The sequence below is a fragment of the Otolemur garnettii genome, unplaced genomic scaffold (genome assembly GCF_000181295.1).
Source record: "Otolemur garnettii isolate 467f Iridium unplaced genomic scaffold, OtoGar3 scaffold00046, whole genome shotgun sequence".
Lineage (NCBI taxonomy): Eukaryota > Metazoa > Chordata > Mammalia > Primates > Galagidae > Otolemur > Otolemur garnettii.
The window spans coordinates 8,848,401-8,868,857 of record NW_003852441.1 but is presented as its reverse complement, the minus strand read 5'-3'; the positions used below and the strand labels follow the sequence as shown (position 1 = coordinate 8,868,857).

General features: G+C 39.1%; 2 protein-coding genes across 2 annotated transcripts in view; both read right to left on the bottom strand.

The window, feature by feature from the left end:
• LOC100953252 (myosin-1) overlaps nucleotides 1-8,557 on the bottom strand; it is a 23,923-nt gene extending 15,366 nt beyond the window's left edge. Inside the window, exons 1-14 of the mRNA XM_012805937.1 lie at nucleotides 8,354-8,557; nucleotides 8,112-8,255; nucleotides 7,841-7,997; nucleotides 6,769-6,796; nucleotides 5,586-5,700; nucleotides 5,395-5,487; nucleotides 5,203-5,266; nucleotides 4,450-4,548; nucleotides 4,253-4,356; nucleotides 3,964-4,102; nucleotides 3,633-3,751; nucleotides 3,396-3,545; nucleotides 938-1,108; nucleotides 6-155 (exon numbers count right to left, since the gene is read on the bottom strand). Of these exons, the coding sequence (XP_012661391.1) occupies nucleotides 6-155; nucleotides 938-1,108; nucleotides 3,396-3,545; nucleotides 3,633-3,751; nucleotides 3,964-4,102; nucleotides 4,253-4,356; nucleotides 4,450-4,548; nucleotides 5,203-5,266; nucleotides 5,395-5,487; nucleotides 5,586-5,700; nucleotides 6,769-6,796; nucleotides 7,841-7,997; nucleotides 8,112-8,255; nucleotides 8,354-8,557 (1,737 nt within the window). The remainder of the gene's footprint in view (nucleotides 1-5; nucleotides 156-937; nucleotides 1,109-3,395; nucleotides 3,546-3,632; nucleotides 3,752-3,963; nucleotides 4,103-4,252; nucleotides 4,357-4,449; nucleotides 4,549-5,202; nucleotides 5,267-5,394; nucleotides 5,488-5,585; nucleotides 5,701-6,768; nucleotides 6,797-7,840; nucleotides 7,998-8,111; nucleotides 8,256-8,353) is intronic.
• A 4,253-nt stretch (nucleotides 8,558-12,810) lies between these two features.
• Nucleotides 12,811-20,457, bottom strand: part of LOC105887101 (myosin-2-like) — a 26,492-nt gene continuing 18,845 nt past the window's right edge. Inside the window, exons 24-37 of the mRNA XM_023514063.1 lie at nucleotides 20,338-20,457; nucleotides 19,577-19,703; nucleotides 18,671-18,789; nucleotides 18,332-18,528; nucleotides 17,407-17,590; nucleotides 17,167-17,332; nucleotides 16,944-17,068; nucleotides 16,359-16,667; nucleotides 16,068-16,271; nucleotides 15,391-15,516; nucleotides 15,128-15,298; nucleotides 14,940-15,044; nucleotides 14,726-14,821; nucleotides 12,811-13,092 (exon numbers count right to left, since the gene is read on the bottom strand). Of these exons, the coding sequence (XP_023369831.1) occupies nucleotides 12,940-13,092; nucleotides 14,726-14,821; nucleotides 14,940-15,044; nucleotides 15,128-15,298; nucleotides 15,391-15,516; nucleotides 16,068-16,271; nucleotides 16,359-16,667; nucleotides 16,944-17,068; nucleotides 17,167-17,332; nucleotides 17,407-17,590; nucleotides 18,332-18,528; nucleotides 18,671-18,789; nucleotides 19,577-19,703; nucleotides 20,338-20,457 (2,202 nt within the window). The 3' untranslated portion in view covers nucleotides 12,811-12,939. The remainder of the gene's footprint in view (nucleotides 13,093-14,725; nucleotides 14,822-14,939; nucleotides 15,045-15,127; nucleotides 15,299-15,390; nucleotides 15,517-16,067; nucleotides 16,272-16,358; nucleotides 16,668-16,943; nucleotides 17,069-17,166; nucleotides 17,333-17,406; nucleotides 17,591-18,331; nucleotides 18,529-18,670; nucleotides 18,790-19,576; nucleotides 19,704-20,337) is intronic.

Below are 20,457 nucleotides of genomic sequence, written 5' to 3'. Positions count from 1 at the left end.
GAGAAGTGGGCCTCGGCCTTGCCTTTGGTAGGCTTGGGCTTCTGGAAGTTGTTAGACTTTCCAAGATGTTGTTCATAAAGCTTGTTCTTAAAGGAGGTGTCTGTGGCTTTGGGGAACATGCACTCCTCCTCCAGGATGGAGAAGATGCCCATAGGCTAGAAGAATGAAAAGAAATAAATGGCATTTGAATTCTGACTGCTTGTAGAAATAATAAGTAACATTAATAAGCCCAGTTGAGTAAATGTATCCTTTTAAGTCCATAGAGTTGATGAAAATTCAATTCTTTTGGTCAAAAGTCATTAATTAACACATATTTATTGGCTGCTGATGGAAGAGCAAAGTGCTTTGTCAGACTCTGGGATATAGCGGAGCAGGATAGTCAAACGCTGTGCTCTTGTGGAGTCAGGGTCTTTACCCACAAGGCCTTAGAGCAATATTTTTTGTGACTCACAAATTAGCTATATCAGGCTCACGTTAAAAATGTTGATTCCAAGGTTTTATCCCACTATTACCAAAAACTAGTTCTAGGGGTGAAACGAGAGAAACCTATAATTGTGTTAAGTACTGTTGGGGTGAGTCTTTGGCACAACTGGAGTTTGAAAGCTTCTGCTTTAAAGTATAGTAGTAGAAATTTATACTTCAGACACCAGTAATAATGATTCCAAGGATGGCAAAGAAATAATAAGTAAAACATATTCTAGTCAATGCTTTTTCTGTAAGGAAAGATGGCTTTAACTGTGAGGTTTAAAGTGGACTCTATAGAAAATATTCAGTCTCCTTCTGCCAGGATATGTACCTCAGAGCTGATAAAAGAAGTAATTTCCTGACTTTGTTTACAAGTAGAAATCTTTTACTATAGCATATACTAAGGTTTTATGATTTTGCTTTTCAATCCTGTGTAGCAATATAATCTGTGGTCTGGAAAAAGCAAACAAACCTTCTCGATGAGCTCGATGCAGGCGGCCAGGTCCATGCCGAAGTCGATGAACTCCCACTCGATGCCTTCCTTTTTGTACTCCTCCTGCTCCAGCACGAACATGTGGTGGTTGAAAAACTGTTGCAGTTTCTCGTTGGTGAAGTTAATGCACAGCTGCTCCAGGCTGTTGAACTAAATAAGTAGAAAATACAAATTAACTTTTCAATTTATAATGAAAGTTTCTCTTACAAAGCCCTAACTGCCCTCTTAGAATGGTATGGTTTTATCTTGCCTGTAATAAGCCCTTATTCTAGCCTACGTGTGCACACACACACACACACACACACAGTGTCCATAAAGTTCGTGTGCAATTTAAAATAGTTAACATGAACTTTATAGACACCCTGTATATATATTTTTTGCTGCTTCTAGCTGAAAAATTTTTGCTGTTGTCACTACACTTGTTAGAATTATCTCTTACACACTAGTAAGCTCTGAATGATGCTTTCCTATGCAATAAAAAAAAGAAAAACCTGCTTGGTTTTTACATATCTAATTTTGTTGATCAGTGTTTTCTTACCAATTTATCTCTTTATGATTATGTTGTGTAACTAGCTATGTTTGTTAGATCTGAGCCAACTGTGGTCTATATGTTGTTATTAACAATAGAAAGAAAAAATCAACAGCTAACATTTGTTGAACATTTACTACATGGGAGACACTGTGCTAAGTGCCTTGTATAAATAAACTATTGCACTTAATCCTTGCAGACACCTTTTTTTTTTTGGTAGAGACAGAGTCTCACTTTTTCACCCTCGGTAGAGTGCAGCGGAGTCACTCCAGCAACCTCCAATTCCTGGGCTTAGGTGATTCTTCTGCCTCAGCCTCCCAAGTAGCTGGGACTACAGGCACCCACCACAACGCCCGGCTATTTTTTGTTGCAGTTTGGCCAGGGCTGGGTTTGAACCCGCCATCCTCGGTATATGGGGCCGGCGCCCTACTCATTGAGCCACAGGCGCCTCCCCCAGACACCTTTTTAAAATGGAATCATTTGCTCATCTCATGGATGAGGAAATTTTCCTAGAGAGGCCAGGTAAGCTGTACAAGACCATGCTAGTAGGACCCCAACATTTTGACAAAAGCCAGTATTTGTAACCACTATCAGAACTTGAGTAGATCTGCAGGGCTGTAGTCAGGACACCTAGATATAAACCCAGTTGAGGATGCCTCTGTCAAAGAGTGTTATCACTGCACACAGAAGTCAAAGGGGTTCTACAACATAGATGAACTTGGCAAACATTATGCTAAGTGAAAGAAGCCAGTCACAAAGGGCCATTATATGAACTATGTAGAACAGCCAAATCCAGACATAGGAAGTATATTGGTGCTTGCCATGGCCTGGGAGAGAAGAGAAAGGGAAGTTGGGGGATAACTTTTCAATAGATATGAGGTTTCTTGTTGGGGTGAAGAAAATGTTCTAAAATTGACTGTCATGAAGATAGCACATAACTGGAAATACACCAAAAACATTGAATTGTATACTTTAAAGTAGTGAATTATATGGTACATGAATTATATCTCAATAGTTATTATTTTAAAAAGCTCAAAGAGATCACAAGTTTACATTGTCATTAGTTTCCTTATTTTAAAATGTGCGGCTTGCTCTTTCTATTCCCATTTGGTGACAGATTATTCTTCTCTTTCCATGTTGGCTTGGGAAGGTCTAAAGTGCTCTTGTATCTAAAACTCAGAAAATTTTATTCAGTTTCTATCAGTCCACACGTAGAGAAAGGTTTAAATATGTGACTTCCAGATGAGACACATTCAAGATACTGCTGTTAAGTAGAGGACTTTGGTAGCCTTATTTGCTCAACTATATAGCAGGTGTTCTTTATCAGGCAGACAAATTTGAATTTATTTGTAATGTTGTTTCTGTCCTCTATGCCTGGGTATTGCAGATGTTTTCCTAATATTTAAGCACACACTTAATTAGGCAGATAGGAATCTTGAAGTCTTTCTTTAAATGTGTAATGTTTTCCCCACCACTATCTTAGATATCACCCTCATCATCTTCATCATTTATTGAGTGCTGACTATGTGTTTGGAGGCTGTGCTAAGGGCTTTAAATTCAAAAATCTTATAACTGGCAGAAAGATCTCAGAAGTGAGGCTATTATCAGAAGTGCTAAGGGCATTCCCTACAGTTCCTAGTTGAATTTGCCCAGTGATGGGTCAGGTACTCTTCCCAATATCACCACTTAAGAACAGAGCTGGAGCCTGAATCCAGGTCCACCTCATTCCAGAGTTCCTGCCCTTCCAGGTGTCACTTCATGTTACCTTTGGTCCTCTTCCATGTGCCGGTTAAGTTTATAGCACAGCTGGTTTTCATAGACTCTTTCCATACATGGCTGCAGTCAAGCTGTATGACTGCTGTGACCAGATTTGTAACATTTTCTGCTTCAAAGTTTCTGCCAACTCACATCAAAGATCTCAAAGCCAGCGATGTCCAAAACCCCAATGAAGTACTGCCTGGGCTGCTTAGTGTCCAGCTGCTGGTTGATGCGGGTGACCATCCACAGGAACATCTTCTCATAGACAGCCTTGGCCAGAGCACCCACTGCATTGTACACCTTCACAGATAGAGTGAAGTGTTGGCATTATTAAAGGGTGTCATGAAGCCCTGGGTTGTGTGTGATTCACTGAGATCATGCACTTACCTGCTGCACAGTCTGGCCTTTGGTGACGTACTCATTGCCAACCTTGACCCTGGGGTAGCAGAGGGCTTTGAGCAGGTCGGCAGAGTTCAGACTCTGGAGATAGGCTGCCTTGTCAGCAACTGCAGAGACATAATTCAGGTACCCACCATGACCTACTCTGGGCCACACAATTCATAGGGGCACAGTGCTGAGAGAATCACAGTATTGAGTGAATGCCCCCCCATATGGGGGTAGGTGTGTCCATTGGAAGCTCAGCTGTAAGGGAGACTTGAGTTTGGGATGGACATTTTTTGCTTATATTGTCTCATTATACCCAGATGGAGGTTTGTACCTTCAGTGCCATCTGGCTCAGCTTGCTCTTCACGCTGCTTTTGCTTGAATTTCATGTTTCCATAATGCATCACAGCCCCTGTGAGCTTATAGATGGACACTCTTTCATCAGCAGTGAAGCCTAGGATTTCAATGGCACTCTATGGGGACACATGAGAGAACCAAAGTGAGTACAGAAGACATTAACTCATTTAGGAGAATTTATACTATATCTGTAACTATATCTAAAATCATGTTACTGTCATTCCCATATAAAATGAACTTTTAAGAAAATGCTTTGTGTAATTTACATCTGTGGCCATCAGTTCTTCTTGGTCATCAATGCTGGGAACTGTGATCTCCCCTTGACTGACGAAGGCATAGTCGTATGGGTTGGTGGTAATCAGCAGCATTTCTGGATACACAGAATTCAGGTTATACATTTTACAATTTGAAGATATTAGTGCAGTGATTAGCTTCTAGTCTGTGAATTTAAGTTCTTTCTTACCAATTAGATCTGGCTTCTTGTTAGACATGATCTGATAAAAAATATGGTAACTTCTTTCAGCCTTTAGCTGGAAAGTAACTCTAGACTTCTCCAGAAGATCTGTAATGGATAGCAGATGTCAAGGCAGAAAAAAATTACAAAGTGACCTGCAGTGATTTTGGAACTTGAGATCGCTATTCAGATATTATTGGCCGCTTGAGGTTTTAGCTGAATGTTCCCATGAGATACCACATGTGACATGTTTACAAACATCATTGGAGTTCTTATCACCTCTAGAAAGAAAAATGAAACATGCATGGCCCAAGACATATTCACTTCTCATGCGGAAGATCCTTGACATTTGGAACTTAATTAAGTCTTGAGACTCCTTCTTCTCCAGGGTCTCCTGTTACTCTCTAACAGAGGGGCTGCTAAAGCAACAATTATCAAGGCCCAGACGAGAAGGAAATCATATACCCTCAATCCATGGGCAACTCATTTACTCCTAGGGTTATTAGGGGTTTTTTGTTTGTTTTAGAAAAATTAGAAATCATTCTCAGACTGGGATACTTCAGATAGGCACAGCAGTTCCTATTAGCTCATGACTGCAGTGAGTAGAGCACGCAGTGGGCTATGGCTAAGACAGGTATTAACCATGTTGCTTGGCAGCGGGTTGGTACTTTACAGGCTGTGTGCTCAGCAAGAGCTGCAAAATGTTCCTCCAAACTGTCATTTGTCACTCTGGGATTATATTTAGGAGGTCTTGTTACTCACATGTTTCAATATCAGCAGAAGCCAGTTTCCCAGTGGTACCAAAGTGGATCCTGATGAATTTACCCTTGCAAGTAAAAGAGATGTGATATATAAAACTTGAAGAACACAAGACAGATGCCATTGAATTACTTCAGACGTGCTTTCTCTGGCATCTAAAGGCAGGGCCGACCCTTCTGTGACTAAGAGACTTACAAAGCGAGAGGAGTTGTCATTCCTCACAGTCTTGGCGTTGCCAAAGGCCTCCAGTAAGGGGTTGGCACTGATGATTTGATCTTCCAGAGTCCCCTGCAAAGGCAAGAGCAGTCCTCGCATCTGGGGCTCAGAAATTTCTTACCCTAGAACCCCAGCAGAGCCTGGATTCTGACCATGGCAATCACACACACCTGTATTTTGCCAGAAGTTGCTTCCTCCTTCTTCTTGTCCCCAGTGACTGCAATTGTTGCAAAGTACTGGATGACACGCTTGGTGTTCACAGTCTTCCCTGCCCCAGATTCTCCACTGCCAAACAAAAACCAAACATCTGAGAAATTAAGCTCTGTGACAAATAAAACTACTTCTACCACCAGCATTTCCTATTTCATGCATCTGTTTTTTATCTGTCTGTCAGTCATTTAGATCTTTCTCTTCAGCGCCTACATATAGCTCATATCTCTTCTATTTGCACTGACAAGAAGTAGAGAAATTCATCTATTATTCATGCAACACATATTTCTTGAGTGCTTAAAATGCGTCAGGCTCTCTTTTGGAGGCTGAGGGTTAGGCTTGAGGGACCCTGAAGTCAGCCACATAACAAATATGTAGCAAATGGAATATTATTAGTAAGAAACTCTACAAAATGCACATTTGTTCTTCAGCTTCCTTAGACCAGAGAGAGGGCTCAAGATTGGTCTTTGAGACTCAGCGCCTGTAGCTCAAGTGGCTAAGGCGCCAGCCACATACACCTAAGGTGGCGGGTTCGAATCCAGCCAGGACCGGCCAAACAACAATGACGGCTGCAACCAAAAAAAAAATTGCCGGGGCATTGTGGTGGACGCCTGTGGTCCCAGCTACTTGGGAGGCTGAGGCAGGAGACTCGTTTGAGCCCAGGAGTTGGAGGTTGCTGTGAGCTGTGAAGCCACGGCACTCTACCCAGGGGGATAGCTTGAGGCTCTGTCTCAAAAAAAAAAAAAAATAATTGGTCTTTGAAAGAATATATGTTCCCTAAGTAGACCTTAAAAGTTAACCACTGGTGATAGTCCCAAACTCCTCTACTTTCAGAAGGCTGTGCACTGCTCACTGCCCTGTACTGGGTTCTGACCATGCTCAGGGAAGGCATTTTACATTTCCATCTCCCAGGAAAGTTCTGTGCAATGTTTAAGACTGGACTGGCTAAGGAGGTGTTTTGGAGCATTGTTATTTTACATTCTGACTCAGTCTAAACTCTGCAATAAAGCTAAAACAATATCTAGTTGTAGTCTGGATCATCTCATCACTTTACTAAGAGGCCATGAACTAATTTCTTCTTTGGGTTTGTTGTTTTCCCAGTGAGAATAAAATATCAATGAATGTCATAATAGGAATACATACGTGATCAAGATAGACTGATTCTCCCGATCTAGAAGAAAAACAGTGGATGGTTACCATGTATTTCAGTTACATAAACAAAACTTTCTAGAGGAAAACAATTAGAGGATTTGTGTCATTTTCAATGGAGTTTTTCCATATATTTTTAGAAAGTTATACATATTACTATTCTCAGGCCTCTTAAATTGGGGAAGAGACAAATAAACATCATATATTAAATTCTTTAAGTCACCACAGGTAGTGTGTCCTGTTGGTTTAATATAAAAAATAGCACACTCCAAAACCAAACATATACCCTAGTTCTCATCTATAGATTTCAATGGTTGATTAATGCTTATAACTGAAAACTGCATAATATGATAAGGGGTTGGGCGCTGGCTTAAGAGGTCAAAATATTAATCAAGCCAAGGTTGAGATTTAGTTTCTAAATGAGTTGATTGACTTCACAGAGAAGAAAAAAAAATTGAGTCTCATGGCTACAGACCACAGCTCTAACTATGATTAATCTTCTCAAAAGTGTACCATGTGTTTAAGAAAGATAATGTACATAAGAGAGAATGTATCTCAATCAAAATAAAGCCCTTTAAGAAAGGAAAATAACAACTTCTGTTCATATACATGTAACCCCAAAACATCATCATTAAGAAGAGGACATCTTGATGACCCTAAATAGATAATAGTATTTCTAAAGTATCAAATTTACAATCAACAAGAAACTGAGGCACTGAAAGAATTGAACACATTTTTCATTTCTATTTAGATAATATGTGATTCAGTTGATACTTAATGTTACTCTTATTACTTAAATGTATAAAATAAATCATGTGTTTCCAAGCAAGGAGACTGAACAAATAATGGGATGGAACAGTAGTATGGTCTGGTACCAGGCAAATGGAGTCATGGGAGCTGAGTTTTAGTCCAAGCTTCACAGTATGAACCTCTCTGTGCTTTAGTCGCCTATTCTGAATAACCAAGCAGTTGGGTTAGGATTTTTCTAAAGGTCTTTTTAACTCTAACATTTTGTGACTATAGATGGTAAAATATTATCCATGTGAATATCAGCTGAGCCACTCACCAGTCAGCATGAACTGATAGGCATTGTCAGAGATGGAGAAGATGTGGGGTGGGGCCTCCTGGCGCTTTTTGCCTCGGTAGGCTGTCACCACCTCTGCATTATACACTGGCAACCACTTGTAGGGATTGACAGTGACACAGAATAGGCCAGAGTAGGTCTGCACACACACACAAAAAGGAAATAAATTATTTGATGGAGACCTAAATCATCTACTATTTTTCAAAAAATATTAACTACTCGCATGAGTAGAAGCCATTGAATAAGAACTCACATAGATCATCCAGGCTGCATAACGCTCTTTGAGGTTGTACAGCACGGCAGGCTCATGCAGGTGAGTCATCATGGCCATGTCCTCGATCTTGTCATATTTGGGAGGGTTCATGGGGAAGACTTGGTCATCTTTCACAGTTACTGTCTGTCAGTCAAACAAGAGAGGCCAAGGTTGAAACATAAGTGCCAGCTAACTAACCCAAAATGTGGCCCAGTCTAATGAGCTCCCAGTGTTACACTCACAGCTCCACCTTCAGTCTTGGCTGTTACTTTCCCTCCTTCCCTGCTCTGCACTGTGGCTTTCACAAAGGACTCCTTAGCATCCACCACAAAGACTGATGTCTTGGCATCAAAAGGCTTATTCTGAGCTTCAATGCGCTCCTTTTCAGACTTTCGGAGGTAAGAAGCAGCCTCCCCAAAAACCGCCATCTCTGCATCAGAACTCATGGCTGCGGGTTATTGATGGCAGCCCAGTGAAGGACCTTGTCTGGCAGAAGGAGAAAAGAAATTATACAAATTCAGAAACTGGATTAGATTCTCATGAAATTCTTTTTTTTTTTTTTAATCCACTGACCAGTTGAGTGCTTAGCATTGTGCTGGGTGTGACCACCTCCCTGTCTTGGTTGAGGGTGAAGTATCAGTGTCCTTGTTCTGTGCCAGTGCTGACAGATACTTAAATCATGCATTTGGAAAGAGACTATTATTTCTGGCTCACCTATTGCAATCTCTTTGCTGCTTTCTGTGCTTCCTTTGTTATGTATGTTAATCCTATTTAGGCAAAGCTGCCTGTCATTGGCTTACACAGAGGATGTTCTCTGATTCTTTCGCTTCTAATTTCTATCTTCCCAACTGGATTATGAGCACCTTGCAGGCAGGGAGCACTGCTGTTTGATGGTATCCTTCACACCTCTTAGACTACATGCTGGACACAGAGCTCAAAGTTTGATGAATTAAACCAACAACAGGAATATGTTGCTACAGTTTTAGGAACTATTTTGAACATGGTGAAAATCTTTTAATTGTAAAGTAGGGCATTAAAAAGACTACCAAACTATAAAGAAAAGCAGAAATGTGCATTGCTTTGTTAAAAAATATTATGTATCAATTTCTCTTGTCCTTGTATCATAATTTGGATAAACTAACTTCTTCACCAATCTTTGGCATTATCAAAGATTTATTTTAAAATATTATGACCTATGTTGTCCTGCTTTATTAATATTCTCATAAAAATTTCACAAAACATTTTCTTTTCAAGATCCATCTCTTACCACTTTAACTAGCATTCTTTAATCCTGTCAATAATCATCATGTATAGTATATTTTATAATAATAAAGATACTGTTTCCAGGAAAACTCACTTGGGTAAACTTTTTCACATTTTTTCCATTCAAACTACAGTTACTCAGGTAACAATTAAAATTCTTTGTCTTGCTGGAAAGGCTCCCAAACATGTTTTGCATCACACGTTTTAAAATCTCCATGTTACAGATCGTGAAGCAACATGAAGACTTCAGCACCTTTTCCAAGATGAGAATTCAAACCATTGTATTTATCCATTTAGACATTATCTTAAAGGTTTTCATATTGTATAGTGCTGAGTATAAGCTGAAGTACAGAAAATGGACATTTTCTCTATAAATGAGGAACACTCTGAAATGTTGTATTGTAGGTTATAATACTATCATTTAAAAGGTAAACTATAATGCTAAAAATAGAAAAAATTATGCATGAAACTACTAAGGACTCTGAGAAAGCATTTTCATATATTGCAAAGGATATGAGTTAATGAGAACCAGTTTCTAAATTTGTCCACAGTTTTTTAAGAGAAACATGATTCATCATTAAATTGAACAGCTTTTATTTATTTACCACCTCCCCCAGCCCTGCCCACTTTCTGATTCACTGCAGAAAAATCCTTGCATTCTGTGAGGAATGAGGAAAAAAAAACTAGGATCTTACCTTAGAGATGCAAGCTTGAAGTAGGTCAGAACTATAAGAAATAGAGCAAATCTTCTGATTAAATTCTAGCACTGAACCAACTATAGCATAATTCTTAACTGAGAACCAGGAAATGAATGGGAAGACGACAGCATCTAATTAAAATTGCCGTGGAGTGAGTTGGTGCTTCACTGGCAAGGCTGCCAGAGGCAGTGGGAGCCAGGATGTGGGGCATGCACGCGGGCAGCCAAACATCCCTCAGCGTCCTCCTGACAGAGCCCTGTCCTCACACACACTTACCTTGACGCTTTATGAGGAGAGACAAGTCATGCTCATTCCAAGGGTACTTTTATAGGATCAGATATGGAAAACACGTAACCTCCTCCTCTTTCTTAAAACATTTTTGGCAAAACATGTTTTTGGCATTGAAGGTCTCTAAGCCTAATTCTCCTCATATTAAAGATGTTTGGATATAATTAGAAGTATTTCCTCTCACATTGGGTTAAGTATATGAATCAATCTCCTATAAATAATTTGAGTTGTTGGCAATCTGAAAGTGATCTGCCTGTGGAATAATGTAAGGTGTTGTTTCAAAGACAGCTAAGTTTTGGCATCCCTGGACTTTGTTGCCTGCTGCTCTTGTGTTTCACTGAATCGACTGAGTGAAGTCACTTTGATTCCTGCACAATTACAGACAGCGTGCTAGAGAGGAAAGTTTCTGCTTTGCAGCAGAGTGTTAGGAAAAGATTATTGGTTCCTCCCAAGAAGGCAGGATTTCTTTTTTTGAAGTTTATTGTGTTTTTTCAAGGATGCTGGGAAATTTATTTCAAAACTTGCCTCATAAAGATCAACTAAACACAGATAGCAGCTTCCTTTGTTTCCTTCAGTCAGTTGCTGCTGATTAATTGTCAAATCATTCCCCTTGCACTTCCAACTTGCTCCCAAACTATATTGGCTTGCCAAGCAGAGATGTCCTGCTTCTCTCATTTTTTTAAAATGCAGGTTGCTTGTGAAATCCTATTTTTTCTATGAAACTTAACATAAGAAAATATTAGAAATAGGGCATTACTCTGTCTCAACATGCAGCATCTGTGACTTCCCCTTTATCAGCTACCCATGGTACATATTTAACATTGTGCTTACAAACAATACCTGAAGATGATCTTCAGTTCTAATTTTTAAGTTTAAAAAGTGTTTGCTTTATTCTTCCTGTGGGCTTACATATCTGTCTGTCAGCATTATCTGACTGGGACTGGGACAAAATTTGTTTAATATACCCTGTTTTATACTTACCTCTTTATTACTATACATATAATTGGTTTCTTGGAAATAACTTGCCTTAGGAAAGCAGATCTGGAGAGACTTGTTGTAATGGTCACACAATTTTATTACCATTAGTGATCATCTAATTCATATCACTCATTTCACCAATAAAGCAATTGAGATAGATCCACAGAATAGAAAAGAATCTCCACAAATCACATAGCATGCTTGCTGGTGACACTCCTCTACTGGGGATAGATTAAAGCCATCAAGAAGGGCCTTACAAGGGGTGTGCATACCAAACAGGCTCCCCTAGTTGGCTGTCAGCTGCTATGTTACCACAGCTCCATCATTTCACTTTCTTACACATCTGCAGAATGTGAGCAAAGATTCTCAGAAAGAGAGAATGTCTTACTAACGCTCTCAGTAGGATTAGATGAGAATTTTAAGACATCCTTTTGACCTGCTGTGGATAAACTTTTTAAGAATACAATGTGAGATATTGTTTTTGGTCATTCCTGCCAGGTTGTGGGGCACTTATGAGAAGAGGGTGCCCACGTGTCTCCTCTAAGGCCAGTGCGGCAGTAGGAATCCCACGTACCCTTAAACTGCTTTCATACATCTAATTTAAATCATTCTCACACGGTGCCATTTAAACCTAGATATTCTTGCCTTCTGTTCAGATGGGAAGTTACCATTTATCTTTTCCTTTATGCTGCCCAGAATGGCTATATTTTTGGCTATAGGTCTTGGCTTCACTCGTTTTAGAAATCTTGACTTTCTAGGAAAACTTCTCTGAGTAATCCAGATTTCTATCACATCTGACTTTTCTGCCAAACTTATAACCAACATCATGTGTGTTGAGTACATATTTGAATTACTTTGAGGCATATATTTAGTCATTTATTTCAGTTCTTTATATGATTATACAGGAGGCCACAAAGCCTGGAAACAAAAGCTAATAGCTGGTTGATAAAATAATGTTCTCATAGGCTAATAGTTTAAGATGTTCTCTGGGTTTCCAGACTTGGTATCAACCCTGTAGGTTTTATAGGAGGAAGAATCAACACCTCACCCACATCAAACCTATTACCCAACGGACATACTGTGGGCATATGGTATATTGGTATTAATGATGAAAATATTCACAGGCTAATTAAGACTGCTTTGTATTTGTATTCTTGATAACAGTTATTACCAAGAATATTTAATGATATAGTTCAGTCTGAATCCTCTATGTGAAAATACAGTTAGTGCCATCCTTTACATAGACCTGGAATATTAGGTTCATGGTAGGGGAAAAGGATCTTTCTAAGATTTTGCAATACCCACATACCAGGAAAGATTAGAAAGAAATAAAAGTGACTTCAGATTTCTAGTCATCAGAACACGCTTTCCTGATATAGATCTAAAATAAAAAGTCAATACATAAATACTTTTTGGTGGCAGGTTGAAAGTAATTGACAGTAGAGAGAAAAGACAAGACCAGTCTAAGTACATTTGCAAAGTACCCTATGCTTTTTATTTCCTTTGCAGTAGGGTAGAATAGACAATAATCACAGAGGGAAGTGACCAAAGATGTCACATTTTGTGCCTCTCTTCTGTCACTCTGTAGCATCAAGACTTGATCACTCTTCACTTATGACTTTTGTGTGAACCTCCCGGCTCTTCACCCGCAGCTTGTTGACCTGGGACTCAGCAATGTCGGCCCGTTCCTCAGCCTCTTCCAGCTCGTGCTGGAGCTTGCGGAATTTAGATAGATTTGTGTTGGATTGTTCCTCCTGAGAATAAAAATGGAATTGTAAGGAACACATACTGTGCATCTTTCTAGACTCTTCAGACCGAAGGGAAGAAAGGACTTGGCATTTACAGATAAGCAAAATCCTAGATTTTGAAAATTGATATTAATTTTATGATTTTGGGGGGGGCCTTGAGGTTTCACTTTCCTATTTTTTCAACAAAACATATTAAAAGATATGTACCACATGTAGAGCAAGAAAAAAACACAAGAGAGAGAAGAAAGCAAGAATATGAAAGTCATAACTGTTAGTGCTCACTGTGAGATGATGAAAATTCACTTGAGTTAAATGAGTATTCTTTATCATATTAAGGATGAATTTATTAATAATTTTTAAAAATGAGATAAATCAGAAATCATTTTGGCATATTTCAAAATGATCACAATATTTTTCCTCCAACATTGGATGCAATGATTCTATTGACAGATTTGCTAATGTGAAATAATCCTTTCACTGTAAGAATGAAGCCTATTTAATCACTGGTAGACAATTCTTTTAATAAAATAAAAGATTTTACTACTTAGTAATTTATCTTTGCTATAACTATACTCATGAGTAAAACTGCCATTAGTTCCCCCCGCCCCTTCTTTCTTGGACAGGTTTTGGTATGAGGGTTACACGATATTCTTAAAATGAATTGGACAGCTTTCCATCTTTTCCCATGCTCTCAAGCAGCTTGCATAGCTGGGGGATTATCTGTTCCTTGAAATTTTGCAAGACCTATCTTGACCTGGGTCCATTTACAACTTATTCAGCCAACTTGGTAATTTATATTCTCCTAGAAAAACTCTCAGGTTCTTCAGAATTTCAACTTCTTTGACATATTTTATATTCTAAAAAATCATCTATTGTGCATGGCTTATCTCTTCTCGTCCCTCATGTTGTTTGTATTTTCTCTCTCTTTTTCCTTGATTAAACTAGTTATAAGTATATTTATTTTATTAATTCTTCAGAAGTTACCTAATATTACTGAAATTATCAAATTAGAAAAGAATATATGCTAATTCATCAATCTCTACCTTTGTTTTTAACAGTACTTCTTAGTTCCATTGTTTTAGTATTATTATTTATAATTTCTTTATTGGATCATCAGTTTGTCCATTTATTTTTATTTCTGATTCATATCATAAGTATTTAAAGCAATGAATTAGCCTTCAAGCACAGCTTTGACCACATGCTATATGTTTATAAGAGCAGCATCTTTTTTTATAATTTTATTTAGAATTAATACTTATTTAGTAATTATGATTTTTACTTCCAATTTAACACAAGAATTATTTAGGAAAGTTAGTCTTTTAATATGTAAGTCCTTGGGAATTTTTGTTTTTATTGTATCATCATTTTATAATTTTATCACACTTGTGGACAGAGAATAAGGCCTGTATTATTCCGCTTTTAACTTTTTTGAGCTTTCTTTGTGGATTGAAAGTTTAAGTTTAAAAATCAAATATTATAAATGATAAGCAATAAATATAAAAATGTACAAAACTTTTTAAGTACACAGTCTTCTATAAAGCAAACTGCTTGTGTACTATAAAGGATAGTAGATTTAATTATTTATTAGCTTTTCTTAATCTCAGGGCTTCCTCTTCCCTTCTATCTTAAGAATACTTACAGCCTCCTCTGCTTGTCTCTTGTAAGATTTGACTTTCGCCTGCAGTTTATCTACTAAATCCTGAAGCCTGAGAATATTTTTTCGATCTTCTTCCGTCTGAAAGATCATAAAAATTGCAGGGCCTTACTTACTAAAGCACAGGACTATTGCATAATTGCATATGAATACTTAATGTGTATTTGAAACATATTTCAGGTGCTAAAAACTACTGTACCTGGTAAGTGAGCTCCTTTACCCGTCTCTCATGTTTACGCAGACCTTTGACAGCCTCAGCACTACGCTTTTGCTCACTCTCAACCTCTCCTTCCAGTTCACGCACCTACAAAGAAATAGGCTGTTAAGAACTTTGATCCAATAAGGCATTGGAAGAAAATGGAAATAGGCAGATATTGGGAGACCCACCCTGGCCTCCAGTTTTTGGATTTGCTTCTTCCCACCCTTCAGCGCCAGCTGCTCAGCCTCATCCAGACGGTGCTGCAGGTCCTTCACTGTCTGTTCCATATTCTTCTTCATCCGCTCCAGGTGGGCGCTGGTGTCCTGTTCCTTCTTCAGCTCCTCAGCCATCATGGCAGCCTATATAGCAAGTAAATCAAGACAGTCAAGAAAGCTAGAGATGTCAGGAAATCTCACTGACAAATTAATAGAGAAATGTGCCTGTCACTCACATCAGTGATGGCCTTCTTGGCCTTCTCTTCTGCATTACGGGCTTCTTGGACAATGTCCTCCATCTCTCCCTGGATTTGGGAAATGTCTGTCTCCAGCTTCTTCTTGGTGTTGATCAGGCTGGTGTTCTGTTTAAAATTAGTTATCATTTTAAAAAATTATTTTACCAAAGTACTAAATGGTAGCCCTTTTTTGAAAAAAATTTCAGATAAAAATTTGCAGGTCAAAAAATATTCCCTTCAATATTAAACAGTTGTTATGTGATACAGTTAAATAAAATAGAAATGTTATAGAATGTCAGCATTCATAATTTTCAAGTGCATAGTTCATAAGTGGACAAAGTTGCTCTATAATTTCATAATTGCCATTTACCGATAAGACCATTCACAGGGATAAAAAATATGACTGTTCATAACATTCCATTTCTCCCCAATAAAAATGTCAGTATTGATGAGTTTCAATAAAGACATTGGCACAATAGAATATAGAGCAACCTTGGAATATTGTAGTAAGTGAATTAATAATAATTTTTCAAAATAAAAGAATGAAAGATTTTTTAATAATATAGTGAAAATTTAATAGAAGCATAAGACCTGGCTGTCATATAAAAAATTCAGGTTTATATTTTCTGAGATATGTAAACATTTACTACAGGGAAATTCCTTATGTTGAATCCTACCTGGGTGTGCAGGAGCTGGACACGTTCACTGGCATCCAGGAGCTCCTGCTCCGCAATCTTCCTGCTCCTCTCCGTCTGCTCCAGAGTGGCCCGCAGCTCCTCGATCTCAGCCTGCAGCAGGTTGGCTCTGCGCTCTACCATGGCCAGCTGCTCCTTTAGGTCCTCCTGGCCCCGGAGAGCATCATCCAGGTGGAGCTGGGTGTCCTGTGGAACAAACAATCTTTGAGACACTGTGTTCCCAGGGCTGAAGTCATCCCAGTCATTCTGGGACCATCTCTAAGACCCCTTTACCTTGAGGATGCCTTGGGTGTTCCTGTAGTTCCTCAGGGCCTCAGCAGCCATGCGTTTTGCTTGGTTCAGCTGGATTTCCATTTCATTGAGGTCTCCCTCCATCTTCTTCTTGAGCCTGATGGCATCGTTCCTGCTCCTGATCTCAGCATCCAGGGTGCTCTGCATTGACTCCACCACTCTGATGTGGTTTCTCTTCAGCTGGTCAATCTCCTCATCCTTTTCAGCAATTTTCCTGTCGATTTCTGACTTGACTTGGTTCAGCTCAAGCTGGATTCGCAGGATCTTTCCCTCCTCATGTTCAAGAGATGCCTTAATGACAGCAGGAGGTGACATTAGTAGGGAATGAAAACATTCTGAAGGTTTTATGCACACCAATAATTTCATGCTATGTAACTTTTTTTTTTTTTTGTAGTTTTTGGCTGGGGCTGGGTTTGAACCCACCACTTTCAGCAAATAGGGCTGACGCCCTACTCCTTTGAGCCATAGGCACCGCCCATGCTACGTAACTTTTTATTCAGTCTATACTGAAGATGGACTTAATTCTTTTCTGAAATTTTTTGTTTATACTGTACAATTTAACTGTACCTCTGCTTCTTCTAAAGCAGCCTGAAGTTCAGACTTCTCTTGTTCCACTTGTTTCTTTATTTTCTCCAGTTCATGGATACGTTTTCCTCCTTCCGCGATCTGCTCCGTAAGATCAGAAATCTCCTCTGTTGTTTGAGTAAAGGACATTTGTTTGGTCAAACAGCTGACAGAAGAGAAAGATTCCTGCAAGTCGTTAATATCATGGAACGTGAAAGGGACTTACGCTGTAAGTTTTTGTTCTCTCTCTTCAGGGTTTCTAGCTGATCCAAGGATTCCTCGTAGGCATTCTTCATCTTGAACAGCTCAGTGCCAAGGGAGCGAGACTCCTTCTGGGAGGCCTCAAGCTCAGCATGTGTTTCCTCATATTTCTGTTTCCATTCTGCCAGGATCTGAAAAACCAAGAGTGGTTACCTGCTGCAAAGACAAGAAAATGATGTAGAGCAGAGGATGCTGCAGGAATTACCTTATCAAAGTTCCTTTGCTTTTTGTCCAGGGCTGCACAGGCAGCGTTTGTTCTTTCCACATCGAGCATAAGGTCCTCCACCTCATTCTGCAGCCTCTGCTTCGTCTTCTCCAGGGAAGCACATTTGGCATTTACAGCTTCTACGTGTTCCTCAGCAGCCTGCAGACGCTGGGCCAGCTTCTTCCTGGAAGATTACATATGTTTTTAGAGAGAAATACACCATAATAAGAATTATGAACTATTACCACACTGAAGAGTATCAGAAACTTCATATTAATACTGTCTATTCATCCATCCATCCATCCATCCATCCATCCAACATATTATCATTGAGCTCCTTTTATGAACCAGACATTGGATACACAACAGTGAACAAGGCAAAAAAGATGCTTTCCTCATCAAGTTTACAAAAAAGTGACAGAGATAAACAATAAACAAGTCAGATAATGCATAATAACACTTTGCAGATGAAAGTTCAATGATGAAAAATAAAATAGGGTCAATGGTGAGCAACTACTCTAGGTATGTAGGGAAGACCTCCAGGAAGAGGTGACAATTGAGTCAAGATCTGTAAGAAGTTGGAGAGTGTGCCACAGGCCAAGCTCTGCAAGGAGGGTATTCCAGAAAGAGGGAACAGTAAGTTCAAACCCCTGAAGTGGTGATGAGTTTGGTATGCTGGACAAACATACAGCACTAAGGCCTCTGATTATCTGTGTATCTATTTGTTCTTTGTTTCCTTATAGGCAGGCCAGGGGACCGTGTTTTCTTTATTCATATCTTATTCTCAAGGCCTGATGGTGACTGGCAAATAGAAACCAATTAATGAATATTTGTGCACTAATTCACTGAATCTTTAAAGGCTGTATATTCAATCCAATTCAGTGTGCACAGTTTTCTGCACATGCTGTCATGTAAGGGCACATACTTGGCCTCCTCCAGCTCCTCTGTGCGCTGGATGGCGTCCGTCTCATATTTGGTCCTCCACTGGGCAACCTCACTGTTGGCCTTGGACAGCGCCCTCTGCAGCTCAGCCTTGGATTCCTGTTCCTCCTCATACTGTTCCCGCAGCAGGTCACAGTCGTGGCGGGAGGACTGCAGGGCGTGCGCCAGGGCATTCTTGGCCTTTGAAGATAGTTACACCTTCATTTTACTAGATACTTAAATATTTAATTCTTAACTTTCAAAACTCTATAAAAGTTGGTATAACAAGTTCTATTCAGGATCAGCTCATGGAAAAAGAAATCAGTCCTGGGATAATAGTTACCTTTATCTCCTCTTCAAGTTGCCTCTTTAATTCCTCAATTTGTTGAGTAAATGCTAGTTTGCCCCTGGATAACTGAGACACCAGAGCTTCTTTTTCATCAAGTTGGCGTGAAAATTCACCTGACAGACAAAAGAAATGGCACTTTTCTCTTTAAAATGAAGAAAAAATTCTGCAAAGCTCTGTTAAAAATAAACTTGAGCTCTTATCCTTCTAAATTGAGTGCTCACATGAATGAATCCTCTATTGACATCTTCATGTTCAAGGCCAAATTTCTGTTCTTTATGATGAAACTTACATATCAATTTGAATGAATGAAATCAGCTTAAATTCTTTTTGTCCTTTCCATAATGAATTCTTTCAAGGTTATATGATATTATGCAAAACCTGGTGACAACTGTCCAAGAACAGAGTTAAAATTTCCAAGTCTACATAGTCCCAGTTCCGTAGGACTTTTGAGAGACTGGGCTGTCTATTTCCTCACTCAGTAATTTACTTTTTGCTGATATACATAAAAAGAAACTTGGCGTTGGGCGGCGCCTGTGGCTCAAAGGAATAGGGCATCGGCCTCATACGCCGGAGGTGGAGGGTTCAAACCCAGCCCTGGCCAAAAACTGCAAAAAAAAAAAAAAAAGAAACCTGGCCTGAAACAGAAGCCCTAAACTCATGCTGGAATGACCCCTGATCCCATCATCTCCTCTGTCAACAAATACTCTAGGCCTTTCTGGAATAGAGCTTGATCCAGTCCTACTGAAATCTTCTATCTCCAGTATTGTCCCAAAATGACCTTGCATGTGAATCACACATGTTCTCAGTTGCTGTTGCTTTTATTAGGATCCCACATCACCAAATCATTTGTTCTTAACCACATCATCTCCACTTGTGGCGTGTAGAAGAGGGGAGAATTACCAGATTCAGTCTGCAGGCGTCCTCTCTGGGCTGTGAGGTCATTGATCAGCCGCTGCTGCTCTTCTTCCTTTGATTTAAGTTCACTCAATTGGTCCTCCAGGGTCCGACACATTTTCTCTAGGTTTCCCTACACAAGAAAAAGGAAACAAAGATCTAAGTAAATAATAATAATCTTTGCAGTTACTATAATTTCTCCCCAGAAGAAAAAATACAATATTTATTTTGATATATAAAATAAGTCAAATTCTCTCATATGTAGTGTAATGTATAAGAATTTTTTTTCTTTATATTTTATGAAAGCTAATCAAGAAGCTCTGTTCAATCTTAATATAAAAATTTAAAAATTATGTCCTAATTTTAAGATTTTGTAAGAATTTAATATTGTATATTTTCCAAAAGCATGTTCAAAAATACTTTATTGCCATTATGTGTAATGAAACATTCTTTGTTGCATAATTGAAAATATTAGGGACCCATGTTCTAATCAGAGACCTGGAGGACACAGAGGACCTATGTTCAAAAGCTGGTGCTATCCGCCATTTATTAGTGGTCTGACAGAGCTGATGTGCTTAACCTCTTTGAATTTTTCTTTCTTCATATGTTATATGGACATAATACAAGTGCTAATACTTTTCCTACTTGCCTCCCTGGATTACTGCAAATAACAAATGACTTAACATATGTAAAGTGCCCTGTGTAAACTATGATGTGTCTGTCACAGATTATTATAATAAATAGCGATTTCCCGGAATCTGTAGTACCTTGGCTTTGGAGACCGTTTCTACATTACTAGCAAGGTCATCGATCTCCATCTTCATCTCGCTCTTCTCCTTCTCCAGCTTCTGTTTGACCCGCTGCAGGTTGTCAATCTGCTCCCCGAG